The sequence below is a fragment of the Rattus norvegicus genome, chromosome 15, assembly GCF_021556685.1.
Source record: "Rattus norvegicus strain SHRSP/BbbUtx chromosome 15, alternate assembly SHRSP_T2T, whole genome shotgun sequence".
Lineage (NCBI taxonomy): Eukaryota > Metazoa > Chordata > Mammalia > Rodentia > Muridae > Rattus > Rattus norvegicus.
In genome coordinates this window covers 39,201,417-39,217,528 of record NC_141548.1, presented here as the reverse complement: position 1 = coordinate 39,217,528, position 16,112 = coordinate 39,201,417, and the positions used below count along the sequence as shown (strand labels likewise).

General features: G+C 40.5%; 1 protein-coding gene across 5 annotated transcripts in view; it reads left to right on the top strand.

Annotated features, from left to right (window-relative positions):
• The window catches only part of Kpna3 (karyopherin subunit alpha 3), a 74,083-nt gene that overhangs the window by 495 nt on the left and 57,476 nt on the right, over positions 1 to 16,112 (top strand). For 2 of the 5 annotated variants that reach the window (XM_087586132.1, XM_087586134.1), the window contains exon 1: positions 2 to 167. The exons of 1 other annotated variant lie outside the window; for it this stretch is intronic. In XM_087586132.1, coding sequence (XP_087442258.1) covers positions 45 to 167 — 123 coding nt within the window. In that variant the 5' untranslated portion in view covers positions 2 to 44. Of the gene's footprint in view, position 1; positions 168 to 10,932; positions 11,448 to 16,112 lie in introns of those variants that run through there. 2 more of the 5 variants (XM_087586135.1, XM_087586133.1) reach the window with 2 other exon arrangements.

Below are 16,112 nucleotides of genomic sequence, written 5' to 3'. Positions count from 1 at the left end.
GGGGTGGGGACCAGCCGGGTAACTGACTTGTTTGAGGGTGGTGGATGGGGGAGGGTAGGATGCGCCAAGACCATTTTCTTATATTCCAGTGCTGTCCTTTGGACCAGTCTTCCCGAGCTGTTGCAGCTCATACCCCTGTGACTGCTGGCATTTGGAGCGAGCTAAAGGTGGACAATAGTTTACCGTCTATTGTGTTGAAGCTTTGGGAAGGAGGTTGTGCAGACCTCTGATCTTGGGATTTTTTTTTTCTAAAGCACGTTTTGGAGTGGAAGTGTGAATAATAGGAAAATAATTTCTTTGACCTGTTTTGCAGAAATAAATTGGATACATAGATTCCTACGTCCTTGTGTATACCACATGCCACCAAGCTAGTAGATTTTCCAAGTGGTTGCAAAACTGTAAACATTCATTGTGGTCACTCAGTTTGCTGCTACTCAGCATGTTGCCATTGTCTCATTAAGGTGACATTAGCAGCTACTATTTGCAAACTCTGCTTATTGAGGTAGCGCTAGAGGTCTCTCTGCTCCTACTAAAACCAATGAAGTGTAATAGCACAAACTTCACTGGGACCCAACCTCTGGATTTGATGGGGGAAATAGTTTTGAGCCCATATCCTCTTCTCTATTCTAATAGTAGGTAATATGATTTGTATAGTCTAGTAGTCTTTGGTAAGAGGCTAGTTAGTAAATACAGGGTTTGGTTTGGTTGAGAAGCAGACGAACCTGGACCATTTTTCAGAGCTACAAAATTAATTATGAACTGGAAAGAACCTGGGGGAATATCTGTGGAATTCCCATTTGAGTGAGACTATAGGTTTTCTATCTCTGCCCTGATCACATTTAAGTTTCTTTATGAGAATTCCAAACAAAAGTGAAACCTAGCAAATGGAACATCCATCAGTCTGTTTTTTTGGTAAGAGTGTGTGTGTGTGTGTGTGTGTGTGTGTGTGTGTGTGTGTGTATGTATGTGTATGTGTATGTGTATGTGGCGTGTGTGTGGTCTCTCTTGCTTTTCATTTGTTTTGTTTTTGAGACAAGGCTTTAACTACAGGGCAGGCTGGTTAAGCAGAGAGAATAATCCTGCCTCAGTCTCCCACGTGCTGGGATTACAGGTGTGGGCCACCACACTTTGTCCCACCAGTAATTGTTCTTGAGGTTGTCTCTTATTACTGTAAGCAAAACCTGAATAGTTTACGTGGATACTCTATTGCTTGTACATTCTTTCCTTTTCTGGATGTTGGTGTAAGTTTTTGTCATGATTCGTTTGAGTTCTGTGTCCTGTTTGTTAAATGATAACTAGTGAGGACTTCTGCATGTAATAGATCCACAGCAACTACTTGCTGCTTACTAGAAGGTGACAAGTGGCTTGTGGATACATGAAAAGGACAGTTGCCATTTTGTCGGGTTTTGTTTACAACATTTCATGTTCAAGCCTATGTCAGTATAACTAGGACATGAAATAGGCATTCAAATGGTAGTTCTTTGTGGCAGACACAAAGAACTATACATTGGTGTGCTATACCAAGAACATTTAATCCTCACCACTTAGAAGTGGTGCATTCCTTTACTAGAGAAGAAGAATTCTTTTTTTTTTTTGGTTCTTTTTTTCGGAGCTGGGGACCGAACCGAGGGCCTTGCGCTTCCTAGGCAAGCGCTCTACCACTGAGCTAAATCCCCAACCCCAAGAAGAATTCTTCGATATAGAATTGCACGTTTCTGTAGCGTGCTGGTAACATCTGAGAGCATTCATTTGCTAAGTGACTATTGGGTGACTAGTGCAAACAAAGATGGCGTCTGAGTGATCTCTGACAGATAAATGGGAATGAGCTGATCCTGAAGAGTCAAAGAAAAGCTTGGTGCGCCCTCAGTAATCTCAGCACTTGTTGGGATAGCGGCAAGTTAGGAGTTCAAGGTCATCCTGAACCTGCGGGCACCCTACCTCAAAAAATAAGCAAATGAATGAAATGAAAAGGTGATAACTGGGGAAGGGGAAGGGCAGGGTCGAAGAAGGGGATAGGCTTTTGTGATTTGAAGATTACTAATTTCCGAAGTTCCTAGAACTGCAATGGGACTGCTTTGCTAAGGGGTTCTGGGGAGTGGGTGGATGCTAGAAATGTAGTGGAAGGGTAATCTAGGGTCTGGTCTAATTTAGGGTCTTTATTGTGGTTTTAAACAGAACTAAGAGGAGATGCCAGCCATATTAAATTTATTTTTCCCATTAAAAGCTGTGCTGCATTTGAGTCATACTATGAGTTAGCACTATAATTAAGTAGTTGCGATTATTAGGGTGTTTGCTATTGTTTCTTTCTTTACAAATAGTGTAGACAGAAGATAAAACATTTTTAAATTATGCAGTCATCTATCTGGTACAAGGAAAATAAGGCAGCATTCTTTGAGAGCTGTGAGTAGAAAGGGTTGCAGAGAGAAAGCATCTTAGAGACATTCTATAAGAATGGCTTCGTAAGAGGACTTTGGAGTGCAGAATAAAGCGGTGGGTCTTCTAGGAAGTATGTATCAAACTTGAGATGGGCGGATGATAAATGACTGACTAAAGTCATAGGTGCAAAAGAGGCATGATTACATGATGGGGTGGATCTGAGATGTCTAGATGGCCTCTGCTGGTCTGAGACTATAAATGCCTGTGGCGAAGCATCCCTTGGATGGTTTTGCTTAGTAGGGAGATCTAAGAAATTTATTCAGAGCTAAGAGTGAGCTGTGTCCTGAGTGATGGAAACAGGTAAAGGCAGCAATCTAGAGCTGGTGGAGCGGTGTTACAAGAAGTGTGGTATATAAGGGGGGATTTTCCAAAAATTAAGACTGGGTGGTATAACTTGAAATCAGGACTTAATGACCCTTTCCATCTCATACTCTTTCTCTTAATCTTCCTTTCCTTCCTTGTCTTTTTTGTGCAAAGTTCACAGAACATAAAGTAAGCCTGCATGCACAGGTAGAAAGGGAGGAGCTAAATTATCATCGATAGTGATTGAAGCTTGGGTAAGGGAATCAGATTTTTATAGCCAACCTAGAAAGACAAGTGAAGATGAAATGGGACTGAGTTTGTATCTCAGTATTAGATTTTTTTTTTATGTAAGGCATTGGTCCTAAAGCTTTTTAAAAAAGAAATTTTTTTCTCTTTAGATATAGAAAGGGGTGTAAAACAGAAATATTCTGCTTAGTGAATGATTCTAAAACAGACATTCAAGTAGTTGGAACCCAAGGTAACCTTGTCTTGCTTTATGCACATACATGGGTGTGCACAAGCCTCAAAAATATGACTTTTATTTGTTTGTTTTTTCGAGGTGGTTTTTCTGTGTTGCCTTGGCTGTCCTGGAAGTCACTCTATATGTAGACCAGGCTGGCCTCACTCCCAGAGATCTGCTGGGACCAAAGGTGTGTGTGTGCCGCTGCCACCGAGCTAAGGACCAAAGGTGTGTGTGTGCCGCTGCCACCGAGCCAACTTTTCGTCTATTCATCTGTTTTTGTGCTTGTGGTACAGCACACCTGTGGAAGTCAGAGGACAGCTTGCAGGGGCTGTTTCCTTTCTTACGTAGGGGTCACACTTAGGTTGCCAGACCTGGTGGCATATGTCTTTACCCACTAAGCTATTTGGATTACCTGGACATGGCATTTTTGTCAATAATTAAAAATAACATGGTAAGGAACTGGTGGTTTGAATGAGAATGACCCCCATAGACTTGTGTATTTCAGAGGAACTGTTAAAGGATTTGGAAGTATGGCATTGCTGGAGGTGTATCGTTGTGTCACTAGGGGTGGCTTTGAGGTTTAAAAGCCTGCATAAGGCCTAGTGGCATTTTTTTTTTTTTCTGCCTGCAGTTTGTGAATTAGATGTGAGCTCTCACCTATTATCGTGACCTGCCTGCCTGCCTTTCTGCCTCTGCACTTTGGGCCATGATGATCAGGGTCTAGCCCTGAAACTGTAAGCTTCCTTCTAAATTGGTTTGGTCATGGTGTTTCCTCACAGCAGTAGAACTAAGATAAGAAACCTTCATACTCAGTGAGTGTATGACGGTAAGTACTTGGCCACAGCCATCCTGTGAAGGTAGGCACCATTGCATTTCCCATCGGCTGTGGAGGAAAGCTGAGGCCTACAACTCTTCAGTACCCCTCAACGTGGTGAGAGACTGAGCCTGGGCTTCTGTCAGAAACTGTGGCTCCGAACCAGAGAGACATCTCTCTTGCTCATTCTGCTCTCCTCCGCTGAGGGAAACTGTGGCTTTGGCATGAGTGAAGCCTGCCTGAAGGAAAGCCAGGAAAGTACTGAAGAAATGGTGACTACATCATGCAATCCCTATTTTGCTTTAAAACATCAATTACACATTTTATACAACTTATCATTGAATTTATTTGCCTTTTTCATTCTTGAAATGTTTTATTCTTATTAGTAGAGTTTATTTTATAAAAAACAAAACAAAACCACCTGAATTCTTGGTTTAATAAATCGTGGAACCTTTATCCTTTAGATTTAGAACCAAGAATAAAACACATTTTCATTTGCAATCAATTAGCATTTTCAAGATTGTTTCTTCCTCTCTGGACATTCTACTGTATTGGTAAGAGGTTCTCCATGATTTCCTACACACAGTCCTCTTGTATACCACTGGCTGTCCTTTGAGTTGGGCTCATTCTGATAAACTCTTCCCTCAGACTCCTTCATATAGCTCCATAATCAATAAGATTATGATTCTTCCACATTGTCATTCTAATGAAGCAGACCTTCAGAAGACCCCCATAAGGTTTTTGCTGACTGCCTGTGTTTTGCATTATCACTTGCTATTCTCTAGTGCTTTCCTAAGTGAATTCCTTTTCACTTGTTTGGGATAGAGGGTAATGCTGTTTAACAGTGTAGATGTATATGGTTTTAAATACGGGCTCTGTCAAGATACCTAGTAGGTATAGACAGTGTCACTGGTCAGTTAGTAATTGGTTGGTAAAATTTCATATATTTTGAGAAAAGGGACTAGATAATATACTTTTTAAAACTATGCCTTTAGGGATGAAAGATAAAATAGTGTAAGATCTTTTTAAAGTACAAGTTTTTAAAAAAGATTTAAAAACTTTAAAAAGATTTTGTGTGTGTGTTTACATGCAGATGCCCTCAGAATCCATAAGAGGGCATTGGATACCCTGGAGTTAAGAGTTATAGTAGTTGTGAACTATCTCACATGGGTGCTGGACACTGAAGTCTCATCTTTTGCAAAAACAGTGCTCTTATCAGGGAACTGGCTTTCTAGACTCTTAGAAGATAATAATTTCTAATAAAACAAACCCAGTCTGTTTGCTGTAAATGTACTTTTGTAAGGTGAATAAACTCATACTTAAGTGTGAACTAGAGGAAAGATTAAAATAGAGAATTAATGTTTATTTTTATTAGCATGTCGATACTTAGTTTCTCTAAATAATAACGATTGAACACAAAGAGTTTGGGATTCACCATTCTCCTTTTTGGCTCCATTTAACCACATTCAGTGTCTCGAAGGTGCTTATTGCTCCAGCCTTCTTGATACCTTTTTGTTACTAACCCTGCAGAATGTGCCATTTTTCAGGAATCTCTGTCATATGTCAGGTACTAATTTTCCTGAATTTGCTGACAGGGAGGAGGTCGGGAGTGTGTGTCCCTTTTCCTGGCTTCATTTTGCCTTTGCCAGTGCCACTCCTATTCATTGAGTGTAGGTATGTGTTAGGATTCTGCCTGTGAGTCCTCCTCTAGGAACAACTCTTCTAGTTCACACCAGCAGTTGATTAACTTTAACCATCACTCCTCTGAGGTGGGGAGGGGGACCGCAAGAGCAGGAGTGAGATCTATTTTAGTCATCTGCTGGAAGATTACAGACACACCTTAGCAGCTTCTGCTCAGTGAGCGCTAACGCCATGCTCTGCCTTTGTGTTCTTATTGCCCTAGCTGTGCCTAAATCTGAAACCTGAGAGTCTTCTGGATTCTTTCCTCACCTTCACCTTCAGTCAAGATGCCAGTCAGTGTGGCTTCAGTCTCTGTGCTGTCTGGGTTTTAACCTTGCCTACTTATTCTAACTTTGCCCCCTGCATTTGAGACCTTATGGCCTGTCACCTGGCAGTATAAAAATTTCCCTCAGTGGTGCCCTGTAGTTCACTGGGATCTTTTTTCTCCTCACTACCTCTCCCTTTCCTACCCCAGTTAAGCTCTCCAACACTGAACATCTTCTATGCTTATACATAATCTGAGTCCTGCCCTCCTCTCCTCTTTCCCAGGGCTGTTTCTATTCTCAGGGCTATCTTGCTATATCTTTTCTGTCTCCTGTTGACTGGCTGGCTAATTCCTTTCTCTTAAATACTGTACTTCTCTTTGCTCCTGAGGGAATCTTATTGTAGTAGTAGTGGTAATGTAATGAATTGTGTTTTGTCTGTTCTCCCAAATGTGTTGTAAGGTACTTGAGGGCACCGACTCTAATCTTCAATGTTTATCACGCAATATGGTTGAAACAAAGCAAGCACTAAACAGTCTTTGATACACCCACACCGGTACTGTCGTTTTCCCAAAGTGTGTTGGAGTATGTACACATACACACATACACCCCTTAGGAACACACACACACACTCTTGTACTTTGCAGGACTATTGAGACTGCTCAGAGCAAGGTAAGAGCACTTAATGCACTTGCAGAACAAGTTTCTATTCTAAGCACCACATGGCAGGATACAATAGTCTATATCTCCAGTTTTAGGAGATCAAGCACCCTCTTCTGGCTGCCTTAGGCACTAGGTATGCACTTGGTACACAGACATATATGCAAGGAAAACACCCACATGCATAAAATTAGTTAAATGTATATGTGTACACATACACACACATGTTCATGTACAAAGACTAGCATGATCTTCTACTGGTCTTGAATAATCCCTTCAAGAATGATCACTTAGTACAAACTAAGATAGTTTGTCCTTTGTGTGCTGATGGAACCAGCCACTGCTGGCACATACATGTTCAGCCTGTATCTCCCAATCAGGCCCTGGTGGTTTGAGGAGACAGCAAGAGTGAGAACCCTGGTGGAACTCCCACAGGTGACTCTAAAGCTGCTAGTGACCATCTTTCCTTTAGATGGCCAACAAAGAAAAAGGCACAATACGTTTTTGAACTGAGACTATTACTCCTGTACTGTCTTTCCCTTTTACTTTGAAAATAGAATATACATTATGACAGGTAAAGTGTTAGGAGAGTAAGGCAAGTGCTTAGTAGATTAAGATTCAGCACACAGGCCTTGGATACTGGCTTATATTCACTTTGCACAATGTCTTCAAGGTTCATCTTTATTGTAGCATGTGTTAAATTTTCCTTCCTTTAATATTCTACAGTATGTATATACTGCATTTGGTCTATTCCAGTGGTTCTCAGCCTTTGGCGTGAGTGTTGAATGTCACCTTCATAGGGGTGGCCCACGACCATCAGAAAATACAGATATTTTCATTAGGATTCATTTGTTCTTTTTTTTTTTTTCTTTTCTTTTTTTCGGAGCTGGGGACCGAACCCAGGGCCTTGCGCTTGCTAGGCAAGTGCTCTACCACTGAGCTAAATCCCCAACCCCAAAAATTCTGCTAGGATTCATAATAGTAGCAAAATTGCAGTTGTGAAGTAGCAACGAATAGTTTTCTGGTTGGAGGTCACCACAACACGAGGAACTGTATTAAAGGGTTGCAGCATTAGGAAGTTGAGAACCACTGGTCTATTCATTCTGTCAGTGAATACTTGGGTTATTTCCTACAGTTTGGCTGTTGCCTGCCCATCATTTTATTTATTTTGGCCTTTTTTTTTTGTTTTGTTTTTGTTTGTTTTACTGGTCCTCATGTATTTACCCAGGTTGGCTTTGAACTTGTTGTATAGCCAGGGATGACCTTTAACTCTTGATATTGCATGCACCACTGTCCAGTGCTGGGGATCAAACTCAGGGCTGGGCAAGCACTCTACCAACTGAGCCACACCCTCAGCCTTACTGTTTTGTTGTTGTTTGTTCGTTTGTTTTTGAGACAAAGCTTTGCTGTATAGCCCAGGCTATCCTAGAACTTTCTCCTGCCTCCTGGTAATGCTAGTATTACAGGTGTTTGCATCCTTATATTTCCCACCATTTAAAATACCATTAATTTGTTAGGAGAAAAAAGCCAGGTCAGTGATTTTTCATTGCATTGCACCATGGGAAATTATCATTTTTTTGTGGTTTAGAACAACCAAGAATCAGCAGTTTCATATGGCTGAGCCTAATAGAAGGTCCTGGCACAGTCTTGTCTTTTCTCATGGTGAGGTTTAGTTTGTTCCTTATAGTCTGCACCGTCCTTGGGCTTTTCTGTAAACTGGGAGTTAAACTTACAGGGAGTTGGTCAGATTCAGTTTGCTTCTGACAAGACTTAAATAAATCACACTAGCCTTCAAACTCCCTCTGTAGCTAAGCCTTGCCTTGAACTTCTAGCCTCCCGCCCCTATTTCCTAAGTGTAGGATTACAGGTGTTGACCTGCATTCACAGTTTGGCATATTTTTTATCAAAAAAAATTTCTTTTCTTTTCTTTTTTTCGGAGCTGGGGACCGAACCCAGGGCCTTGTAGGCAAGCACTCTACCACTGAGCTAAATCCCCAACCCCTTTATCAAAAATTTTAATTGATGCTATGTATCTTAGAATATATGCTGATAATGATATTATTTGATTGCAGGGTCACAGATATGAAAGTTACTGTATTTGCTGAGATGAATTTTAGTTATTTTAGAGAGTTATGACACACAGGAACTTTTGCTATCAAGTAAAGGAGTTACAAAGTATATTCTAGAAAGCCAGGCTTCAGAGTCAGCGGTATTGTCCGGGGTGCTTGCAGCATTCCTACATTGACTTTATTTTGCTAGTACAAAGTTTGACTGTAGCATTCCTTCCAGGTCTGCTCTTCGATCACCAAGGGAAGGGAGGACATAGTAGTAGTTAGGCAGATGTAACCCTCCTTTCTATGGATATGCCATACCCTTGTCATGTCGATTATGATATGGAATTAATTCTTCTGAAAAAATGATTTAGGAAAATGGAAATATTCCCCCCTGATCTAGGGAGTCTTGGTCAGACAGACTGATGCTGAACAGGTTTTAGCTACAGCTTAGCAGGTTGTAACAGGGAGTGACCTCTGTAGAACTGTCAGAGTAGAGGAGGGAGAGAAAGGGAGTGACTGAGCTGTCAGGCTTTCTGGTTATACAATTCCTTATCTACCAGTTTTAGAGTGCTGTGTTCTAAAATGTCTTACACTGTTGTCTGCCCTCTTATGATAAGATTTTGTTTTATTGGTTCTTAATATCCATTATACATATCCTTTTTATAGGTAATGCCTTCAGATTTTTTTATTTTAGCTAAGTTAAAACTTGCTTTTTTATTCTTATACTTGTGGAGTTTTTGTTCATCCCTTTTGTGGGGCTGAATCTGCTGCTCTTTCTGATTCGTCAGTATGTTTTCTGTAGTAGCCTTCTCTCCCTTTCTTATTTGATTCACAGACCCTAGTGATTAGAAAACAGACTTAATAACACTTAAGTTTTCCTGTGTTCCAAGCAGAGTTTCATCATAAAATTTATAAATATGAGAGACTGGAGAGATGGCCAATGGTAAGGAACACTAGCTCCAGAGGACCTGGGTGCAATTTCTGCACCCATGTGGTGGCTTACAGTCTTAGATTTTTAACTTCATTTCTGGGGAATCTGTGCCCTCTTCTGTTCTCTGCAGGTGCTGCACACGTGAGGTACTCAGATATACATGCAAGCATAACACTCTTACATATAGGATTAAGTTAGAAAAGAAGAACACACACAGATGAAGGGAGTTTTAGGGGGAGATTCTTCCCTAGGCTTAGTATTCAGTGTTGTGTACTAACTTCTCTAATACTTGTATGCAGTTTGCTGCTAGAGTATAGACAGAGGCAATGCTTGACCATACCTAAGGAAATGGAGTAGGTTATAGGAAGGTTGTACTTGAAATATCTCTAGGAGGACAGACTTGTAGGCCCAGCATTTGTGAAGAGTTGAAGCAGTGGCATCACATTTATTATTTCTTTTTGGTAACAATGCTTTGCTTTGGCCTTTGGAAGCTACTTTCCTGTCATTGACTGTCTCTTGGTAGGTTTCTTTTTGTTTTGTTTTGTGTTTTGAGAAGGAGGTCTTAGGTAGCTTTGGCTGAGCTTGAATTCTGGTCCTCTTGCAGGTACCTCCCACATGCTGGGATTGCAGGTGTTTACCACCATAACCAGCTTTCTTGGTGCGATTTTTCTTTTTTTTTTTTCTTTTTTTTTTTTTTTTTTCCGGAGCTGGGGACCGAACCCAGGGCCTTGCGCTTGCTAGGCAAGCGCTCTAGCACTGAGCTAAATCCCCAACCCCGGTGGGATTTTTCAATCTGAATGCTTTTGTCTCTACTTAAAGTACCTCACCATTTTTTCTGGCCAACACAAATTATACCAATTAAGTTCTGTTCCTGGTGTTTATATCTTATTTTAGAAAATTGAAAAACTATTTATATGGGGGTAGTGTGGTTTTTGTGCATTTGTTTGCATATCCTATGTTGCAAATACTGCAGTACATGTATTCCTGATCTAGAACACACTACTGATCAGCAAAGAGGCACAGGGAAGATAGTTTGCAGGGGTCTGTTCTCTTTTCACCATAGGATCCTGGGATTTATCTTAGGTTGCCAGGTTTGGTGGCAAGTACTTTTACCTACTTAGTTAGCTTCCTGGCTGGCCCTAGGCATTTTGAGTGGGATCTCCCTTGAAGGTCTTGTTACTTCCTGCCATCTACCTCTGGGAGCTGTTTTGATCCCTGTGTTTTAATAGACGAGTATCTTAGTTCTGAAGATTGCTTTATATTTTTTTAGATTTTCTTGCCCCCATTCCTTCCTTTTTCCTTCTCAAGTTAACTGTGATGTTTGTAACATAATTCTTAGGTGATTAATTGTCTTGGAATGGAAGGACTTCCTAGGAGATAGGACTGAGTGTTTATTTTAGGCAAACGTTAACAAGTCATTTTGATTGAAGTATAAAGACAATGAGTTCTGGAATCTACTTTGAATTCTGAACTGAGTTTGAGGAATTAAACATCAAAGATAACGATTACCAGTAACTGTGGAACACTTAACAGTGAGCAAAACACTCAGTCTGTAAGAATACTCTTAATGGTCACAAGTGTTCTGTTGCGGGATAAGGAAATCAGTTAGGTAAATTGCTTAAAAACATGGAACTAGGAAGGGGCAAGACCAGCATTTATTCCAGCTTGTCAGCCCTGCCCTCTAGTAACCCTCCCACTCTGCCTCAGGGGTCTTGCTTGAAGAATGAGATTACCGGTGGAACTGCATTCTCAGCACAGAAGGCCTTTAGGGAAAGCAACCATATAAGCTGGCCTGGGCAAGCCAATGAAGACTTCATAACACATACAGGTGTGTCAGGTGCCGGTAAGTGTTGGGTGGGCCTAGAGGAGGCATCGTAGTGCATTTAGGGAACAAAAATAATACACTGTTACTTAATGAGGAGAGTTTAGAAAATTGAATAGGATAGGTAGGGGCTAAATTGTGGAAACCCTCTTTTTCTGGGTGGTAAGTAGAGTGATTTGTGCATATAGAACTGTTCTTCAGTTGCAATGGAGACATGTTGCTGAGAGCAAAACAACAGGTTAGAAATTCCATAGATGGTCTGAAATAGCATCAGCATTGGGACTTAAAAGTAGGAAAAGTTATTAGGACTATTTATTTGGTGTATTTTACATTGTAGAACAGGTTGACAGGCTTTTTCCTGTAAAAAGCCATAATCTTTGAAGCCCAAATAATTTACAGTTTGGAGAGCTATATTTCATCTGCTGTGGCTACTCAGCTTGCCTTGAGCACAACAGTGGAAAGTTGGTAAGTAAATGGATGTGTTGCTGTGTTCTGATAAAGCTGTGCTTATGAAATCAGGTGATTACCAGATTTGGTTTACAGGTTCTGTGCTAAGTAGTGAAATTTGAGTTAAAGCAATGAGAGAATAATGAAGATGATAATGTAGGGGCATGCATGGGAAATGCCATGGCACAGAGGCTCTCAACCTGTGGGCTGAGACCCTTTGGGAGGTCCTGCATATCAGATATTTACATCATGATTTACAACAGAGCAAAATTATGGTTATGAAGTAGCAGTGCAATAATTTTATGGATAAGGGTCACCACAACAAGAAACAGTATTAAAGGGTTGCAACATTAGGAACATCAAGAACCACTGGCTTAGCAGGAGAAGGGCCTTGTTGCCAAGCCTGACGACCTGAGCTCCACTGCCAGTACCTCTATGATAAATGAATGGATGTGACTTTTTCAAAGGATGATAGTGTTAATGGTAATATTGCTGAGTGATAATGAAGAAGGGGCTGGGAAAGGAAAGAGCCCTAGGATATACTGTTTTAAAGACACAGGAAGTGGAGCTGAAGAATAGGAAATGTAGCTGTAGAAGGTTAGCTGCAGTTCAGCGTAACAACATGAAGAGCAGTGTTCCCGGGAAGGGAGTAGTTGGAAGGCTACTGTCTTGGAGATGTCTGATGGGCATTGCAAGTATAAGTCGTTTGTCTGGCATGGGCCAGTGAGAAGTGGAAAACTGGGAGAGTGGTGGGGGCTGGATGCTGCATGCTGCCAGGGAGCTGATCTAGTTTGGTTTGACTTGGATGTAAATGCTTGGTAGTAATGGAAAGGAACAGCTACAGTAGAGAAGTCTTGTTTTCCTTCTCATTTGTTTACAGTGGTAGGATTTACTGCAGGCTAAACTGAAGACAGAATGAAGCAGGCTAGAAAAGGAACAGAAGAGCCAGGAGGAATTGTGTCTGGGCCTTAAGGGCTCAGATCCTAAAGGGACTCCATGTGGAACGGACTGAACAAATGAGCGTGTCCCACAGCAGGGGAGCTCACAGGCTACTGAACCTGATGGCTCTACTTTTGACAAAGTTATTTGTGGAGCAGGGTTTGTAAACTTTTTCCATCCTAGGCATATATAAAGTAGGTATATAAGTAAAATATTTGCTGACAGTCATAAAGACATTTATTTTAAATCAGTTCTCTGGTATCCGTGGAATAAACAGCATATGTTAAAGACAAAGCAATTTTTCATATTAATGAGGTAGATCATCAGTGCTGAGAATGATACTTCACATCAGTAAGTAGCATAAAATGGCAGATGTATGTTTAAAGCTATTCAGAAGGGGTTGGGGATTTAGCTCAGTGGTAGAGCGCTTGCCTAGCAAGCGCAAGGCCCTGGGTTCGGTCCTCAGCTGGGGGGGGGGGGGGGGCTATTCAGAAACTGTTGGCAAGTCTTTACTAACTCCAAGCCCAAAATCATTTGAAGCCTTTTTAGGAAACTCAAACCAGCAGTTCTTTCAGCAATTTTTAATAAAAAATTTATATTTATTTATTTATTTATTCATTTATTTATTCATTTATTTATTTAGTGTGTCTATGTAGGTCAGAGAATAGCTTACAGAAGCCAGTCCTGTCCTGTCATGTGGGTCAAGCTTTGCAGTACATTCCTTTACTTGAAGAGCTGTTTCATTGGCCTCCTACAGCAGTTTTTGTTTTTGTTTTGTTTTGTTTTTCAATTTTTTTCAAGACAAGGTTTCTTTTTGTAGTCCTGGCTGTCCTGTAGACCAAGCTGGCCTTGAACTCAGAAATTTGCCTGCCTCTGTCCCTAAGTGCTAGAGCTAATAAAGGTGTGTGCCACCATATCTGGCTGGGATTTAATATTATATTCAAAACGTTTTCATGTGTATGTTTGCCTGCATACGTGTTTGTGTACCGTGTGTGTGCCTGGAGCCTGTGGAGGTGAGAAGAGGGCATTGGATCTCTGGGACTGGAGTAACAGATGGTTGTGAGTTGCCATGTGGGTGCTGCTCCATCTATAAGAGCAACAAGTGTAAGCACCAAGCATTATCTTTCTTCAGCTCCCCAAAGTTTGTTTCTTTAAAGACACGTATAAGACTCTATAGTTTATAACCTCCAAAGCTATATGTCTAGAATCCAAGCCAAATTAATTTTAAAGTTATTTAATATTTCATGGAGTACAGTGCAAAGTGTGTGTGTTTTCAGAACTAAGCCTGTAGTAAACTCAGGAAGCAAGCCTAGAAACACCTTGGACTTAATAAAATGTTTTTAGTTTATTTTTTTATTGTTGGACCTTTAAAGGTCTTTTATTATTGCTGTATTTCTTGTTACCCAAGAAAAAATTGAGCTACAAGAACTGTTGCAACCCACAGTTTTAAGAAGCTGGGCCACATGTAGAGAATCTTCTAAAAGAGATGATGTTTAAAGAAAAGATGCTTTGGAGAGTGTAGCATAGGGCCTTTCCAGGAATGAGAGGTTTAGCTGAAGTAAATATAGAAGATGTTCCTTGACTTAGGATATTTCAGTTTTCTAACTTATAGCTTTTCTATTTTCCCATGATTTGAAAATATGGATACTTCAGATTTTAAAGTTAATCGTAAGCTGATGGTATGTGGCTGCCCTGGGCTAGCTGCACTCAGTACTCTTGTACTGAGCAATTATCCTGCATGGTGGGTTTGCCCAGGTTACTATTATAGTTGGAGGAGCATTTGTATTGCTGTGTTATTTTGCCATATTGTTGTTATGGCAGTTATATTTTATTTCACTTCTGTAGTTAGGATTGGTAAACCAAACTCAAAATGTAGGCTTTATCTTTATTTGAATTGTTTAAAAAAATAAAAGGAGCTAGCAGGGATATTGGTAGTTTAATGATTCCAAGTTCCTTTTTCTTTTGTCATAAAGATGAAACTTAGGCCTTAAAAATATGGTTGTCACTGACTCACCCAGTTAGCTGGCAGTGTTATTCATAGTTGCAGAAAAGCAAAAGTTAACTTTGTTTTTAGAAAATTAAAAAAAAAAGTAACAACTTGAGTTTCTATGTACATTTAAAAACAATTATTGTTTGTTTATCTTATTTACAACCCTACCTATTTCCCTCTATATATAAGTGTGTGTGTAAGCAAATATATGAAATATGCTCCCATATATGTATGGGGGATCAAAGGTCAACTTTTGAAAGTCTGTTGTCTGGCTACTTTATGAGGACTAGGGATTGAACTAAGGTCATCAGACTTGTGGGCAAGTGCTTTGATCTCCTGAGGCATCTTTGTGTCTGGACTACATAAAAACTACAGTGCAACAACACAACATTGAACTGCTCACTTAAAGTGACAGATTTGAATAGGACATTCTCCAAAGAAGATATGCAAGTGGCCAATAAGCACAGTAAAAGTTAATAAACATTATTGCCAATTAGTAAATCAAAACAACAGTGAGGTGTACTGTTGTGCACTAGGATGCTGCAGTTGAGTAATAAGCCTTAGGAAGATGCTCAGATTGGAACCTTTATCACTTGTCGGTAGGATTGTTACCCACTTTGGAAAAGTATTTAGTATTTCTTCAAGGTGTTAGTCAGAATGTTGATTCAAGACTTTATTCCTGTGTATGTCTAAAGATGGGAAAGCATACGTAAATGCACAGAAATAGCACAGAGTGATTGACTAGAGTGTAGTGAGCTTGTGCAGTGGAACAGCGCATGCGGAGCGCATAGACAAATTCCACAGACAGCAGGCCAGAGCTGGAGATGTGCCTGCGCAAGCATGAACACCTGTGTTTGGGCCCCCAGAATTCATGTGAAAAGCCAGGGTTATGAAGTTGTGGAGACAGTCAGGTCCCAAAGCTCACTGGCCAGTCAGCCTAGTTAAGTTGTAAAAAGACAGTTTCAGTGAGAGAGAGACCTTGTCTCATAAAACAGGGTTCAGGGAATTGACTCAGTGGATACAGACACTTCCCATGCAAGTATGGTGTCAGGACACCCATGTGCAGGTGGATGCCTGAGAGAACCTATTGCACAGTGTCCTCTGACCTTCACATACATGTTGTGCCATATCTGTTCTCCCTTACATACATGTACACACAATAAGTAACAAGTGCTGAAAAATACTGAGTTTATATTTTGTTATACTTTAAAAGGTTGAATTTCATGTTATGAGTTATATATGAATAAAAACATTATTATTAAAAGGAAAAAGAGGGCTGGAGAGATGGCTCAGTGGTTAAGAGCGCTGAC